The 17,318-nt window shown below is 40.2% G+C and overlaps 1 protein-coding gene across 1 annotated transcript in view; it reads left to right on the forward strand.

Moving 5' to 3' along the window:
• The first annotated feature begins 852 nt into the window (after positions 1-852).
• Positions 853-17,318, forward strand: part of TRA2B (transformer 2 beta homolog) — a 20,187-nt gene continuing 3,721 nt past the window's right edge. Inside the window, exons 1-4 of the mRNA XM_044431205.1 lie at positions 853-983; positions 9,849-9,982; positions 14,674-14,836; positions 16,661-16,975. Of these exons, the coding sequence (XP_044287140.1) occupies positions 948-983; positions 9,849-9,982; positions 14,674-14,836; positions 16,661-16,975 (648 nt within the window). The 5' untranslated portion in view covers positions 853-947. The remainder of the gene's footprint in view (positions 984-9,848; positions 9,983-14,673; positions 14,837-16,660; positions 16,976-17,318) is intronic.

Consider the following 17,318-nt stretch of genomic DNA (forward strand, 5'->3'; position numbering starts at 1 on the left):
ATTTTGCCAATTTCTGTTTGCGACCCAATTTGGTCGTGAGGCATTCATGAGTTGAGGTACCACTGTATTTTGACAATTTTATAAAGCACCACACAATTTTTACTTACTCCATTTCAATTGACAATCCTTTAAGGAGTATAAAGCAACATAATTCTTCCCCTCCTTGTGAATCACCCTCCTTCCCACAACCCTGTGAATCAGGAAAAGCAGATGGCTAATGGTTAGCCTAAGACCACCCAATGAACTTTATGAGTAGGGACTTGAACTCCTATCTTAGCCCTGGTACAACACTCACTGTATGGATTCTTTCTTCAGAATAATGGCTTGACGGCACATGATGCATCAACCTTGCTGAAGCTTTCATACCTACATGATTTGATATGGAAATCTTATGCACACAGCATGCTGAAATTGATACACGTTTGTATATTCAAGTGTTTTTAATATGCATACTTTGGCAGAAAGATGTAGCTTTCAGGAAGGTGGGATTTCAGTTTTTGACAAAGATTTGAATTATACCAAATCATTTGGAGAACCAAAGGAATCAATTTTTTAAGAAAATTCGAAAGGAAACCCTGTCAAATGGCAAACAACTGAACTCAAAATCATATTAATAGCAAAGAACCTAGTGACAAATAATTCCATCTGCCCACGCATACACATGAGGTGGCTTCAACTACCCAGGAGAACCATTACGGTAGAAAGTTAATTGGAAAACAAAACCCTTGCTCATCAAAGTCAGCACCTATCCCACCCCGCTTCTGGACGGGGAAGGAAAGCGCTCCCGCCTGGGAGAAAGGAAGGTGGAGACTCGGACGCGCCGAACGTTCAGATTTAGAGGCGGAGCTTCCGGAGTTTCGTCACTTCCTCTGCAGAGAAGGCTCGTTAGGAGACGGTTTGGTGCTGCGAGCAACCGCGGTCGGCGTCCACGGCACTGAGGCGAAAGGATGAGCGACAGCGGGGAACAGAACTACGGCGAGCGGGTAATACACAGAGTCAGCGAGCTGCGCTTACCTGGCTTGCTTGGTGCAGGGGGGAACACCGCGCAGTCTCGGCCTTCTTAAAAATTAGTCCCCCCCCCCCGGGCCGGGTGTGAAAAGAACTGCCTTGCTAGAGAAGGTTAATGAAAATACAAAGGAAACAGGAAGGGTCCGAGGCGGGAAACGGGCCTCTGCGCAAGGAGATGGCCCAGCTATCCCACCCGTCTGCCTGCCCCTTCAGCGAGAGTTGCGTGTCGGTTTGGCGCGGGAAAGTGGCCCTCCGTTTCCTGCAAAGAGGCCGCGCTCTGACGTGGAGCTCTATGGTGAGCCCCTCGCCCGGCGCCATCTTGGGTTGGTGACCCGAATGAATGCGCCGCTGCGGGGACAAAATGGCCGCCGCAGGGTTTTCGGCATTGCTCTAGGTCTGCCTTTGCTAGCGAAGCATCTTCGTATTCGTTTCCCCCTGAAAAATGTCAGGGCTTCGCTCCAATACTTAATCCCAGAGGGGCTAATAAGAGTTTGGAGACTGCTTTTCGTAGTTTCGTATTAAAAGGCTGTTTGTCCCTAGTTTCTTTTCCTATGTGTGGAAAGTAATAGCACCTCCTGCATAATCGGACTTAAAAACTGACCTTTCAAGATCAATCCTGAGCCATTTCTCCAAATAGTTACTGCATAGTTGTACTTCACAGCCTACAGCTAGAGTAGCGTGTTGAGGAATTTCCAAGCTATTGAATCAATAGTTTTCAGAATGTTGGAATTCGGATTTCATGCCATAACAGCTCTTTAGGTGCATGTGTTGGAAGTTTAGGCTGATTATCATATGACTGAATTTCATGCAGAGGCAGAAGAGCATAAGGAAGAAATGCCTTAGCGTATACATAGTTCCTATCTAGCATATCATGGTGTTTCTACATGGCAGTAGCTTAAATGGATCTGCTTTATAAGTCTGCTATATTTCATAATGCATATATGAAGAGGTTGTGGCATAACACCATTTTAATTTTAAACAACCTTGCTCTGCTCAAAGTTATGTTATCAAAGTCAGATTTTGCTAAGTGTAATAGGAAGGAGATGGGATAGGGGTAGATTTAAGGAAGAAAATAAAATGGAAAAAATAAAATCGAAATTCTTCAGAATACTAGCTTATTTTGCTGTATTATACAGAATAACATGGCTACTACCAGAGAAGGGCTGTGCAATTTAGATATGTTAATTGGCATTATGTGAAATAACTGAAAGAAATAATGTTGGGGCCACTGCCAAATATGTATTGACTCTCTGACAAACAAAAAAATCCCCAAGACTGATAATTTTAGACAGATGCCAGCTGTCTTGGTCATGTTTAAGGTGTTCAAAAGGTGAATAGAAGTTGGTTCAATAGTGCCCAGTCCCTCTCATTGCATTGGTAGTGTCACTGGCTTAGAGGAGTTGTGGGAAGTATACTCATTGAATCACCATAACTGTTACCCAAGCATAAGTGAGCCAGCTGGGTCAGTGAGGTTTGGTTTTAGGAATTCTTAAAAGTCCAGCTTGAACTAATAATGCTCTGTGGCGACTTCAAAATCTGACCAAAAAATACATCTCACTTATCCTTATCTGTTCAGCTTTTTGATCTGTCTGAGCTGTTGAGCGAAAAAGGAATGGAACTCTTCTCATTTGGGCACTTTGTTTCCCTTACTAGTGTGAATTCTGAATCCACTCCTAATATAGTGGTTATCTCCCCTGATTAAAGGTAGACCTAGTGGGTAAGGAAGGGCCAAGTGAACAGATTTAGCCATGCATACAATGACACTGATTCTTTGGGGTGCCTCAGTGTTGTATTCTAGGAATGCATAAACAGAATAGTTTATTGTGGAATGGGTGCACATACCAGATGCATTTCCAGTTACATGGATCATACAGGTGTATGCACATGAAGGCTAAAGTGAAATGCACAGTAAGAGCTGTGCAGAATCAAACCAAAGTCTCATCTAGTCAGCATTTTCTTTTCATGTTGGCCAACCAGATGCCAATAGGAAGCCCAAAGCAGAGCTGTTTCTTGCCAGGTGGTATTCAGAGGCATGCTGTGTCTGATCCTAGAAGTAGTTATAACTATTGTGACTAGTAGCCATTGATAGCCCTCGTCTCCATGCATTTGTTTAATCTTTTAAAGCCATCCAGATTGGGGGTTGTCACCACATCTTGTGGTTGTGAATTCTATATATGTGCTGTGTGCAATACTTCCTTTTGTCTGTCCTGAATCTTCCACCATTCAGCTTCTTTCAATGATCCCAGGATCTGGTATTATGAGAAAGGAAGATTGACTGAACCTCCCTGACATGCTTACATGCACATCTTTTTCCTGCTGTGTATTGGCCCTTGGTGTCCTGCTTATATTGGATTCTGTCTAACGACTGAATGTAAAGTATAGTTGTCTTTGTTTCCATGTCATCCTGGTTCTGAGTGATTTTAAGGATATGCATGTGTTTGGGACTGAGCTATAAATTGGCATCTGGGTTAGTACTGCATGATGGCTGCCATTTAGCATACACCATGATTAATGGTCAACTGTAAATTAGTGTGCCAGCCTTCCCTATGTATTGTGATCCAAATATCCTTTTCTAGTAGGCATGGCTTTCTTTTAGCACGGCATTGTGCATTTACATCAGGGGTGCAGAACCTCTGGAACAAGAAAGCAAATTTGGTCCTCCAGGAGTCCTAGTCTGGCCCTCTGGGATTCCTCAGAAGGCCAAATCCCTTCTCTAGCCATCAGTTTCTTGGAAGTTTCCTGGCGTTTGTGTTGGTTTTTCCTCCCATGTTCTTAAAGATACAAAGTGTCTTTCCTAAAGCTTAGTTACTGGAATAAGAACTTCAAGCTAAGATATGCTGATTTTGGGGGTGGGATGCCCCACCCCTTTTGCCTTTGGCCCGGCCACCACTGGACTCTAGATCCTGACTAATTCTCTGAAATGGAAATCAGCCTTCAGGGCAAAATTAGGTTCTGTACCCCTGATTTACATCAATACCCCAGCACTGGAGCTAACTACAATGTGAAGTACTTTGTGGATTTTTAAATCTTTGTTCCCCTTGCTTGATATACAGTCATTTTCAAGAAAAGTTTGTCATTCTCAGGGGTGGGGGGGATTCTCTTCATCTGGCTGTGTTTTTAGGCTCACAGACTGTTAAGTGTGTTTCAGACTATTAAGCCAAGGTTTATCTTCCAGATAATTAAAATGTGTGTGACTCATGGTTTCGTTGTCTGAGATGGAATAGACATAATATGGGTAACTTCAGAAAGTAAAATTTGTATTCATATGTGGGTAGGTGTACTCCCAGAACTAGAAGGTGCTTCAGTGGCACACTTCAAAGAAAATATGATTAGGAACAGTTCTTTTGCTGATACTAATTGTTTCTATTTGGGTCATATGAGAATAAATTTATGCATAATTAAAGTGTCAGTACTTCCTAGTAAACTAGAATTGTTATGTATTTTAACTAGGGTGTATTCAAACATTCTTCAGACTCTCAGATATGGGGGAGTTTGGATGGGAGGATTCCACTGAAAACGTAAAAGACATGGTTACTTGGTTGTTAATAGACCTATAAAAATTGAAGGCCAAGATTTCACCTAGTGTGGTTGAAAACCACCAGCAGAAAAGTAAGCTGAGTATGGATTAGTAAATGTTGCAGAGGTTATAACAGGAGGAACATTATGTAAGCAACATAGGGAAGAAATTATATATGAAGGGAATCATAGGCACTGAACAAGTGGGGCAAGGATAATTAAGGAATATTGGAATTTAAAAGTGAAACTGGCAAAGTCATCCTCTCATTGTAAACCCAATGAAGTGTCAAGGTTGGGTGGAATGCTCAAAATTTTGGAAATTCAGATGGGTGAAGTTTAAGCACTATTTTAAAAATGGCACACAAATAACACAATGTGAGAATTAGAACGGGTAGCAGTTAATTTTATGTAAGAAAGTACTGTAGGTTGTGTGCAATCTTGACTGTTCAGCTCTTATATTAAACTGGGGGTTGTTGCCATATAAAATGCAATATATATTGTGGATCTAGGGAATTTGAGGCCTGACCCAAAAAATAATATTGAAGCTTCTGTGGCCTCTGCATTATAAAGCAAAGTTGTGCAGGTTGTCTTTGTGTGTTAAACATGGAAGTCTTCATATAATGCAGCTAATCACCTTAAGGAATTATTGGCATCTCCCAGATGTAATGAAGGAGATTGGAAGATTAACTTGCTACAGCATCATGTTTGAAGTTTCACTCATGAAGGTGCTAAGTGTTCTTTATGGTTCAAACAAATCTGGTTGTGGTCATATGTACCCCTCAAGAATTGCAGAAAGACAGGTATATTGGTTTGGCTAAGAATTGAAGATGGGACATATGCCTGCTGAAGGGGAGATCCTATTAGTACCTCTACCTTGCAGGGTTGTCCTTACTGTTAGGCATATGTTTCTCAAATCTCCATGTTCTTAAAATGTTTGCTAAACCTAGCTACCTGATCAATATGATATGGCTCTTGCTTTGCTTTTGTATGTGAATACATGAGTTTGTATGTCCTTTGCAGTTTCAAAAAACAAAGATTGTTCTCCTTTTAAGAATTTGCGACAGAATGGGACTTGGTTGCTAACAGAAGAAAGCTTTATGCATGAACCGAATGGCAACATAGGAGTGGATACACATTATGTACTTTGGTTATGTTATCCAGAATGTGGCCATTTCCACAGCATTTATCTATCTTATTTATGGTCTCCAAGCAAGAAGACTGAAAAAAGGGTCTGTCCCTATTTACCAGTCAGAAAAAATGCCTGTGTAAGCTGGTATGCTCACCCAGGTCATGAGAGCAGAGGAGGGTATAGAACAGGTTGGAATATTTTCTTGTTCAATCAGAACAAGTCATTGTTCTGTACTTCTGTACTTGACAGAAGTACAATGCTGTGATCTTACATTAATGTTGCTTCTCGAAGCCACTTATACGTTCTTATGGTTACCCATCCCATGTTAAATCACGGGTGGTATTCTATCCAACCACAGTTCTGCACAGCATTAGTCATTTTCTGTATGGCTTGCACAGGAGAAGAGCCTGGTGAGTGGCATCCTCTGCATATTTTTCAAAAGGAAATCTAACTAGAACAGCATTAGTATAATTCTGTGGCAGAGAGTTTTAATATTTTACTTCACAGGTTTTCCTTATTTAAATAGTACTGGTTGGATTCCTGGGAACTGCTGAGAATAATTCTTGGTCCTGATACCACTGAAAAGATCTCTGCATAGAAAATTACGTTTGCTGCATCTTCCTTAGAAATTTTTGCTGCCAAAGCTTCTACCTCTAAAAAGGCACTCATTTAAAAAAGTTGCTTGCCTTTTCAATCAGATCAACTAATTACTGATTAGTTACTGATACTGATTTCTGTGTAGATGAGTCTGACTAAATGGAGTGTCAAATTCATGTACTCTTCCCTTCTCATGCAGTTGAAAACACCAGGTTGGTGTTACATTCAAACCAGGAATCATGGTTTAAAATAAGACTTGGAGTTCTGATCATCCAGTGCACAGTAGGAGAGGCAGAAGCTATATCTTACAGTAATGCTCCCACTCTGCATTTTTTTAAATATAGTGATAAAAAGGAAAGGAAACTGGATGAGGTTCAGGATAGCTCATATCTGGGCCTCTCCAGTCTCCTCCCATTCCTGCCCACTGGAGTGCCCCCTTTTCTCCTGATATCACTCAGATAATATCTAGGGTTCATAGGCTTGCTCCCTAAATAAACCAGCTTCTGAACACATGATTTAAATGTGGCTTGTTTAGCAACTGACCAGACTTTATTTTAAAGTAGGCTTTTTGGTTTGAACACAACAGTAAACCAGGATTCTTTAAAAATGAAACTGCCAAAGACATCCTCTCAACCATGTGGGAAGAAAAGGGACAGCATGTGAGCCTGACATTTCAGTTTGCCAAAAGTTGTCCACATGGTGTTAAATCATGCCTTAGAAGTTCCATGCAAATCAGCCCACCGTAGTGAACTCAAATTTTGCCTTTTTATTATTCCCCTAATTTGACACAGTTAAACTTTGAAATTGTTTAAATCAAGATGATGTAAATAACTTATCTAAAATCAGTATCCAACTCATATTTCTTGAACAAGCTTGCAACTAATTGGTTGTTTTAACAAATTGTCTGCTTGCAGCTAAATAGAACCTGCATATCATCTATGAGCATATAAGGAAATCTTAGCTCATGCAACCCATGTGCCTTTTTAATGTTAAGTGCACAGAACCTTCCAGAGGCAAGGACTGATAGTTATTGGGAAATTTCTTCATGACCTGAGAAGTAAATGTTAGGATGCTGACATAAATATTTCAATGGATGTTTACCTAAGATTGTAAAATATTTTTGAAATGGAAAATACCAATATATTTTAATAACTTGATCAATATTAAATTTCCTATACATGAAATGAATGCCTTCTACCAGATATACTGAGTTAAAGGAGGCTTTTTCTATAAACGAACAACCAGTTTAATAATTCTTCAAATCTGAACATTTACCTGCCAAACATAGGTAATTTCACCTGATGCAAGTAGACTCCTCTGCTCAGTGACCCCCATACATGACTCCATTTTACCTGTCATGGGCATTTCATTTTTATTTACTGCTTCATTTTTGTGAAGGTGGGAATGGGCCAAGGCAAAGTGAAGGAGGGAGAAGTAGCACTGGAAAGAAGATGACAAACTAGGTTAATGTGCATGGTCCAGTATTCCCATAATTAACCTCATAGGTTTTTATATGGCTTCTGGTCATAAGAAATATGGGACTGTTTTAGAGCTATTATTTCTCTAGATAAAATGGAAAGGGTGCGAGAAGTTTACAGTATAGCCAGGCCTGGATGTAAGAATGAAACAGAGTAATAATACTTAGTTTAGTGGGCAGGCCTGCACCACAGTTTAGAAAATATATGAAGTATCAAAGGGAAATTAAAACCATATATGCATAATATAATGAACTTTTAAAAATATTAAAGCATTTCAAAATTACTACTTCTGGTTTTAAAATTATAAATGTTTATCCTCAGATGAGATCAGTTTCTAGCTTCATATTCATTTCACAAATCTTAAAATATCACCCCAATAAAACTGCATAATAAAATAAGTATATATACACAGAACCACATGTTTGTGGAATGGAGATCCTTGTGGTTTGCAGGTGAGGTGGGAAGAGAAAGGTGTTGTGCTTAGCTAAGAAAGCACCTTGCTTATTATCTGTAGACAGGCTAATGAGACTGCTGGAGTAGGTGGCATGTAAATGAAAGTAAGTAAGTTAATAATAGTACATAAATCTTACCATTTTCAGTACTCAATTCTGTCTAAAAGAGAGACTGGTTTTTATCCCTACCCCTTTCTGCCCTACTCAATTTAAAAAAAAAGTTTGTTGTGTGTAAATATTCTTAACTTTATCTTAAGAATTAACTTAAATATGTACAAACTAATTGCATGTGGTGATGCATTGAACACCCTTTCTAAAGATTTGGCCTAAAGCTGTTTGTTTATCTAGTGTGTTAAGTATCAACAACTGCCTCAGTAGAGTATTACTGTATTATCAGTGCTAATGTTTCTGAATTGGGATACTGGGATTATACATAAAAAGGTCAAAAGTAAATTTATTACAGAAGAAATTCTTCATTCTTAATATGGAAACCCACAAAATTCTTTTCCAAATGGATTTAGAGCATGGCAAACATTAAAGACTTATGTTTTTAGTTTGGCTTATATGTCAACATTAATCAAAATTTTTGTATTATCTTAAAATACTGCAAAGTTGTTGCAGTAACATGAAAGATTTCTCCATCACTATAGAAGTTAGGGTATGTGCTATTACAGTTTACAAATCATAGTGTTGCTAATGGGAAATAAGTATGTTAAACTAATTTTGCTAAGCTCTTAGTATGCCTTTTACTTCTGTATATTAAGAAATACAAAAATTGTACAGAGGTATGCAGATTGGTGACTTTTGGACGTTTTACTAACTTCTAAATTTCTTTGTGAAGAAGAGCTGCAACTTCTTGAAATTGTCCGGTGAAGGTCTACTAAGATTTAATTTTGGCTGTTTTCACATTTTAATTTTAAAGTAGGCATAACTATCAGATTTATAGCTGGTCAATCATTTTCAGTTGAATTGAGATTTTTTAAAATAGTTGTAAACTTGGAGTCACATCAGTACTAGAACTGCATATCTGCTTTAAAAACAGTGAAAACACATAGCATTTTTTCTAGTTTCAGTCTTGGCACTAGATATCTATCCTGGAGTTTTAAATATTCTTCATCCTGTTCTTTTTTTATTAAGGTTAATGTTGAAGAAGGAAAATGCGGAAGTCGCCATTTGACAAGTTTTATAAATGAGAATTATTTGAAGCTCAGGAATAAGTGAAGCTGAAATTTGAAAAAAAAGAAAGTGAATGCATGCTAATTATCAGACCAGAAGTCCCACTTATAGAATATTGAGCAATTTGTGTGAAGTGGGGAAGATGAAAGAAGTCAGAATTTGAAACGGAAGAATGAAGAAAAGAAATAAAAATGAAGTTAAGATAAGAAGTAATCTGGAATCTGAAAGCACTACGCTAAGTAATTACTAGTCTGTTTATGTGTCCTGTATATTTTGCTAAACATGCATGCATTATTTGTTTAATAGAAAAAACCATGCAGGGTTTTTAAAAAGTGCTTAACAGGGCAAAAATAATAATCTAGGCAGTTCTAATGGCAACTGCCCGGACACATAATGGAGACATAGATCTTTGATATTTTTCACCAGAGCTTATTTAGAATAAAGTACTAGAGAAGTTGTATTCAGGCTAAACGATATATTTTCTACATGCAGGAGTCCCGTTCCGCTTCCAGAAGTGGAAGTGCTCATGGTTCTGGCAAATCTCCAAGGCACTCACCTGCTAGATCAAGGTCCAAAGAGGGTTCAAGGCGATCTAGGTCAAAGTCTAGGTCAAGATCTGAATCACGGTAAGCCTGTCCAAACTGAACTTAGTTTTTATTTCAAATATTAAGTGGCAATCTAAATATCTTACTATTAAGGAGAATTTAGGAGAGGAGTCCTAAAATCAGTATTAATTGTAGTTGTAGTGCAAGATTTACAGGCAAGGTGATCAGGTTGTACATCTGCCTAGAATGCAGTAAGATGCCATTTCAGCAAGGAATAATTTCTGGCTGAATCATCTATTCACTTCTATCTGTTCTGTTGCATTAATTCTACAAGATTCCTCTCGTATCTTCTCATTGTTGATACTTATATGAATTGGTAGTCAGGTTGGGCATTACTAAAAATTATTGCAGAAGTGATTTTAATACCACGTCTGCAATAATTCAGAAGGGCCCTGACGGGTTACACCCAAGAGTACTTTGGGAGTTGGTGGGGGTTCTCTCATGCCCATTGGCCTCCATTTTTGAGGCTTCATGGAGAACAGATGAGGTTCCATAGGATTAGAGGATGGTGTAAGCGGTCCCAATTTTTGAAAAGGGCAGTAGAGGGGACATGGGGAATTACAGACCGGTTAGCCTTATGTCCGTTGTAGGAAAGACAATGGAAAGGCTCATGATAGCGGGAGATCTAGTAAAGCTAGATAAGGAAGAGAGGGTTGGCGGCCACACAACACAGCTTCCACAAAAACAGGACCTGTCAAACAAACCTTGTGGAATTCTATGACAAGGTTTTTGAGGTGGCCAGACAAAGGGGACACAGTGGATGTGGTTTACCTGGATTTCAGCAAGGTCTTTAACAAAGTGTCACATGATATCCTGGTTGAGAAATTGAAGAATTTTGTGATAATCCATCAGATAGTGCATTGGTCTAGGGCATGGCTGACAGACTGAAAGCAGAGGGTAACTTAGTGGGGAATCATTGGGATGGCAGCCAATGACAAGTGGGGTCCTCCAGGGCTGGACAGACTATGGAAGTGGGCAGGGGACAATAGGATGGTCTTCAGTGTGGACAAGTGCAAGGTCTTGCACTTGGGGCATAGGAATACTATGAAAGGGGTCTCAGGGTACTAGTCGACTGCAGGCTAAATGCAAGTCAGCAGTGTGACACGGTAGTTGAGGGCAAACACCACCCTTGGTTGCATAGCCAGAAGCGTGGCTTCTAGATCAAGAAAGGTATTACTCTGGTGTACCTGCAACTGGAGTATTGTGTTCAGTTCTGGGCTCCACATTACAGGAAGTATAAAGTGAGTTTAGAATTGGTCCAGCATAGGGCTACAAGGATGGTGGCCGGATTGCAAGGAAAGTCATATGAGGTGAGACTGAGGGAACTGAGTCTTTTCAGCCTCGTTGAAGAGGAGACGCCGAGGGGATCTATTGGCAACATACAGGTTCGTGAGGGTGTGTTTCACGGAGGTGCGTACAGTCCTGTTTTCTCCTGTGCAGGAAGGCAGGGCGCATTCCGATGGAGCAAAGCTCAGGAAACCAAGTTTCAATTTGGAAGGAAGTACTTCCTAACATTTCGGACCCCAAGGGTACGGAATGGGCTTCAATGGGAGGTGGTTGAAGCCCCATCGGTAAGGGGATTCAAGGATAGGCTGGGCATGCATATGGTACACATGTCATGAACAGAGCCGGCTGGAGCTGGGAGTCAAACTAGATGGCCCGGGAGGCCCCTTCTGACTAACTCTATGTTTCTAATATCTTCCTCTGATTCAAAATGACATGCATTACTAGGTGAAGAATTTCAAGAAACATACTTCTGCTCACATGCAACCCTCCATTTAAAATTTGAATGTTCAGTATTCTAATGCTGATTCTCTCCAGGGGATTCCTGGTTAGCTGATGCAATTGATGCATCTTGGCTTGCCTGGTGAAAGCAAGGTTAGACCCAGTCCGTGTGATCAAAACCAAGCTAGGACACATGGAAATCTGCTGTGTCTGAAGTACAGTTTTCAATATACAGAGGCTGGAGTTTGTTGTGTGTGCCACTAACTCTGAAATAGTTAAGAATTAATTAAAATTAATAAATAGTTCCTTGCATTTCTACAGCAAGAAATGTGCAAGGATGGACAATTGCAATATTTATGTAAATACTCTTTCTAATCTGTACTTCATTGCAAACTCAAAATTATCTTCCAGTGTGTGTGTAAAGGTGAGATAAAGTAGCAAAAATATAATACAAATTCAAAAATGAAAGGAATAAAAACAGCTTAGCTAAAACCTTGCTGGCAGGACTGCCCCTACATTAGGCAGAGTGAAGCATTTCCAGAGGTGAAAAACATTGGAGATTTTGGTATGTGGCAGCAGAGAGAGAGAGCTGTGCACTGTATATCCTGTTCATCATCCCATAAGTTAGCTTGCATCCTTCAGCTGCTGACCCATAAACATTGAAAATAGATTCTTCTCCCAGTCCAGTTCTTTTTTTTTATATATATTCCCTTTTGTATAAAATGGGAGAGGACACCATCTTGTTCTTTGCTTCAGGCAGCAAATGTCATTGTCTTACCATTTATTAAAGAATCTTCACCAGTACATTTTAGCTTGAAAATTGCTGTGATTCACTTGGGTTATTATTGCTGTAACAATCAATACGAGGGGCATTCAATGTATTCTCGGTATCAGCATGAAGAAAAAGGAATGATAAATTGAAATAATTTTTATTTTTCAATGTGATCCCCCATAACTTCAATACACTTATTACATCTAGAAATTAACTTTTCAATTCCCTGTAAAAATACCCTTCCTCCTTATCTAAAAAATGTGTGTTAATTGCTGCCTTGAGCTCTTCATCATTGGAAAATCGCTTTCCACAAAGATCTTTTTTTAAATTCGGGAATAGGTAGTAGTCACTGGGGGCCAGGTCCGGGCTATAGGGTGGGTGGTTTATTTCTTCGAAACCACAGTCTTACACAGCAGCCTTCAGAACACACGCTATGTGAACGGGCGCATTGTTGTGAAGAAGCAACACACCTGCGGTCAGTTTTCCCCACCTTTTTTCTTTAATTGCTTCTCTTAAATTACAGAGTGGTTGCATAAGATGCTGCCTTTATGGTTTCTCCTTTTTTTGTGTACTCGATCAATTAAATTCCGTTTGAGTCCCAAACACTGGGGCCATGATTTTTCCGGCCGATGGAGTGACTTTGAATTTCTTCGGAGGGTCAACACCTTTTTTATGCCACTGCATGGACTCCTGCATACTTTCAGGTCATGGTGATGAACCCAAGTTTCATCTCCAGTAACAATCCAGTCAAAAATACTGGATGAATCTTTACCACAGAGCTCTAAAAACTCCCTACAGCACTCAACTCGCACTTGTTTCTGAGGCGCCATGAGCATTCGCAGCACCATCTTGCACAGACCTTTGAAAGGTTAAGATGGTCATGAAAAATAGTAAATATGGTACCAACGGATAGGTTTGTCATCTCTGCTAGCATTTTGATTTTTATTCGGGCATCTTCCAATACAAGTTCTCAATTTTTTTCACATTTTCTTTCGTAGTGGCAGTAACCGGCCTGCCCGAGCGAGGGTCATCTTCAGTGCTTTCTCTGCCCCTTTTAAATTCACTTGACCACTTTTGAACAGTAGACAATGAAGGTGCAGAGTCCTGGTAAATGGCCACCATCTCTTTGTGAATGATTTTTTGACTTTTTCCTTGTTTTGTAAGCAACTTAATCACAGCGCGGTGATCAATTTTCTTCAACGTTGTCACTTCAGTCATTATGGTCATCTTTCACTGAGGATTACTAGGGAACTAATGATCACGCTTACTTGAAATTTTGCATGTATACCCTCAGTGTCATTAGCTAATGAAATAATTCAATTATCCACATCAATAGCAAATCAACCCAATACCGAGAATACACTGAACGCCCAAGTTTCAGTTCAAGTATGAAATAATTATATCCTGCCTGCTGAGGCCTTCAGGTATGGCTCTACTCCTGATCCCAGTTCCATCAGAAGTGTAGTTGGTGACTGTGCAGTATGTCTTTGTTGAACCATTTAGATCATGGGTTCTCAAACTGGGGGCCGGGGCCGGCCTGCCATGCCCATTTGGACCTACCGTGCCCATGTGCGCGCCCGCTGCCACCCACCTCGCCCCGCACGCAGGGAGACAGCAGTTTGCTTGCTCAGAGAAAACAATCTCCAAGCGAGCAAGCCACTGCCTTGTGAGCCTGTCTCCCTTCCCTCGCTGCGCTCGCCTGCCTGCCCATGCCTCGCCACGTGCGGGTGACCACCCCCACCTCTGCACACATGCAGCACCCCCACTCCACCACCGGCCCGCATACACCATGCCCAGCACTGGCACCTTTCAACTGGCCCCCTGCTGAAAAAGTTTGAGGACCCCTGATTTAGATTGTCGAATTCCCTTTCATGGGAGATTTGTCTGGCCTTTTCCTTATTGACCTTCAGGTCCTTAGGATGACCTTTTTTGATAGGCCCTCAATATGGGTGATCTTATTGAGATTGTTTGGTTTTGTTCTTGTTTGTTCTGTTTTTATGGCCATTTAGAATGTTTATGGCCATTTTATGGCCATTTAGAATGTGTGCATATATGTGTGTTTATTTTTGTTCCTTTGGGTAGAAAAGTGATTTTTTCTTACTTGCATATAAAATATGAAATATGGGTGGACATATCCAATTTTGCTGGTACTTTCTAAGCTAGGTGTTCAACACTTGTGGGTCAGCATGGCAATCTTGTTTTTCATACTTTTCAGATCCAGATCAAGGAGGAGTTCTCGGAGACATTATACAAGATCACGTTCACGTTCTCGATCCCACAGAAGATCAAGAAGCAGATCTTACAGCCGCGACTATCGGCGCCGACACAGTCATAGCCATTCTCCTATGTCTACTCGTCGTCGTCATGTTGGCAACAGAGTAAGGCTGGGATGGCAGCAGTTGACCAGAGATAATGCAGCTGTGTGTGTCTTTGAAGGTTCTAAAGTTTTCAAATTACCCAGAAATCTTGTAAAAGTTAAAGTTGACATGAACAAATAATTGTTGTTAAAATGCACAAATGGTACAAAATGTTTTATTTTGGAAATGGAAGACGTGTACACTAATACTTGACTTGATTATTTTCTTGTATCTTCAAAATTATTCTATTGCTTCAGAATCCTTTAAGCTAAGATTTGCTCTATAAAGTCTTTGTGTCTCCTTAATTTTTAGAGCCTTTTATAAGGATTTGTCACTTATAAAACAGGGGTGCAGAACTGTTTGGGGCTGGGGGAACCCAGATTGCGCCTCATCAGGTCCACTACAGGGCAGTTGTTAGGGGATGTTGTCCTGCTCCCTGACATCACCCCTTTTCCCTTTTTTCCTGGAAGAAGCATAATACTGTGTAGGAAAGTCCCAACACCCCCTTACCCTCACCTTTCTCACTGATCTGAGGCTAGAGAGAACAGTACAACTTCCACTGCTGATTTGTGCTATCCTTACTGAATCTTCACTGTTATCTCAGGTGTATTTATTTATTTCATTTCTAAACTGCCAGATAGCCAAAGCTTGCTGAGCAGTTAGCGACAAATTACAGATGGGAGATGGAAGCTTTAAGTCTCACTGGCTGGAGCAACCTCAAAAGGCCACATGAGCTAGGTTAGACTGTGGGTTGGAGGTTCTGCACCCCTGATATAGAAAGTATATTGTTTATCAAGTTGCTGCTCATAGTTAAGCTCTCTAGATAGCCATATATTTTTAATCATTTTGTTCTTGAGTGCAGAAAAGTTTGAACACTATTAATCCAGACATGTGATATTTTAAAACGTCTATTTATCTTAGCAAAAATAAATTTAGGGCACAATCTTCCCAGTTGCACCATCAGAGTTTTCAGACTTGTATGCTTCTGATCATTCAGTGCAGGTTAGGAAAAGCAGAGGAGCCATTCTTTGCTTCCCCATCTTCCCCCCATGTATTTTTCACTAGATCAGCTTTCTGGCAATGGCACTTTGGAGGAAAGGGGAGGAAGCTGGCAGAGGCTTGGGTTAGCTCATAGCTTGGCCTTCCTCCTCCTTTCCCCACTTCATCATCCCCTCTCCATACTGCAGAACACCATGTTTTCCCATCTCTAAAGTTGATTTTTTTCTGGCCTTGAAGACCACCTGGTGCGACTCTTTCCATACCAGCTGCCAGGGCAAGAAGAATCAGATAGCCAGCTGTACCTTCTGAGGTCACAGTGCTCTCTCTCTGACCTTAGAGGTAGAAATTCCAAGAGTGCTATTGCCCCCAAGACAATGCCTAGAATTGCTCTCATGAGATCTTTTATGGAGAGCAAATATACACTTTTCAACATTCCCCACCCCCCAACAAAAAAGGCCTCTTTAGATACTGTATAGTATGTTATGTAGTATAAATGCTAAACAGCTCTTGGGCATGAAATATCATAGCAGTTACACCTTTCTGGAATTGGTTAATGTGCTGTAATATGACTGAAACTTAAAGTCCAAAAATATCCAAAGAACAGACTCTTCTTTGGAGTTGAACACATTTCTGCTTTCCCTTTTTTATCTTGTAATTTCTCATCAGGAAAGAGGCAGGATGATGCCCTTAGGTTTAACTCTACAGTGTGGGGAGGGAAGGGATCTTTTGTACACAAAGTTTTCTGCATTGAGTAAGGAATAGCATTTTTGTACTGTATTCCACAGCATTTAATAATTTGATAGGATGTCTTGGAATCTTATGAGAATCTCTTTTTTTTTTAAACAGGCAAATCCTGACCCAAACTGTTGTCTTGGTGTATTTGGATTAAGCCTATATACAACAGAAAGGGATCTAAGAGAAGTATTCTCCAAATACGGCCCAATTGCTGATGTTTCTATTGTATATGACCAGCAGTCTCGACGTTCTAGAGGATTTGCCTTTGTCTACTTCGAAAGTGTTGATGATGCTAAGGAGGTAAGTTGGTGTTCATACACTAAAATATATTGTACTTTTCAAACACCCCATGCTAAGAAAAGGCATATAAATATTTTCAAGCACTGGAAAGAAAAAGGTTTCATAGTCATTAGTTTTGATAACTATTAAAATATTACTGGTCTCCCTAGTCCAGCCAATATGTGACACTGGAAATAGGCAATTATATTTATTTGCTAGTTTTATCTTCTGCCTTTTGTCCAAAAAGCTTACAGTGGTTTTTGACACAAATCCATCCTCTTAACAACCCTGTGAGGTATATTAAACTGAGAGATGGTGCCTAATACAAAGCTACCCAGGTAGACATTTGACCTGGTTTTAAGCCCTAATCCACCATTTTAACCATTGTAAGAACATAAGAAAAGCCATGCTGGATCAGAACCAAGGTCCATCTAGTCCACTCTGTACACACAGTGGCAAAGCAGCTACGTACAGGACCCCTCTAGCAAGA

The sequence above is a fragment of the Varanus komodoensis genome, unplaced genomic scaffold, assembly GCF_004798865.1.
Source record: "Varanus komodoensis strain SLA01 unplaced genomic scaffold, ASM479886v1 scaffold1, whole genome shotgun sequence".
NCBI classification, from domain to species: domain Eukaryota; kingdom Metazoa; phylum Chordata; class Lepidosauria; order Squamata; family Varanidae; genus Varanus; species Varanus komodoensis.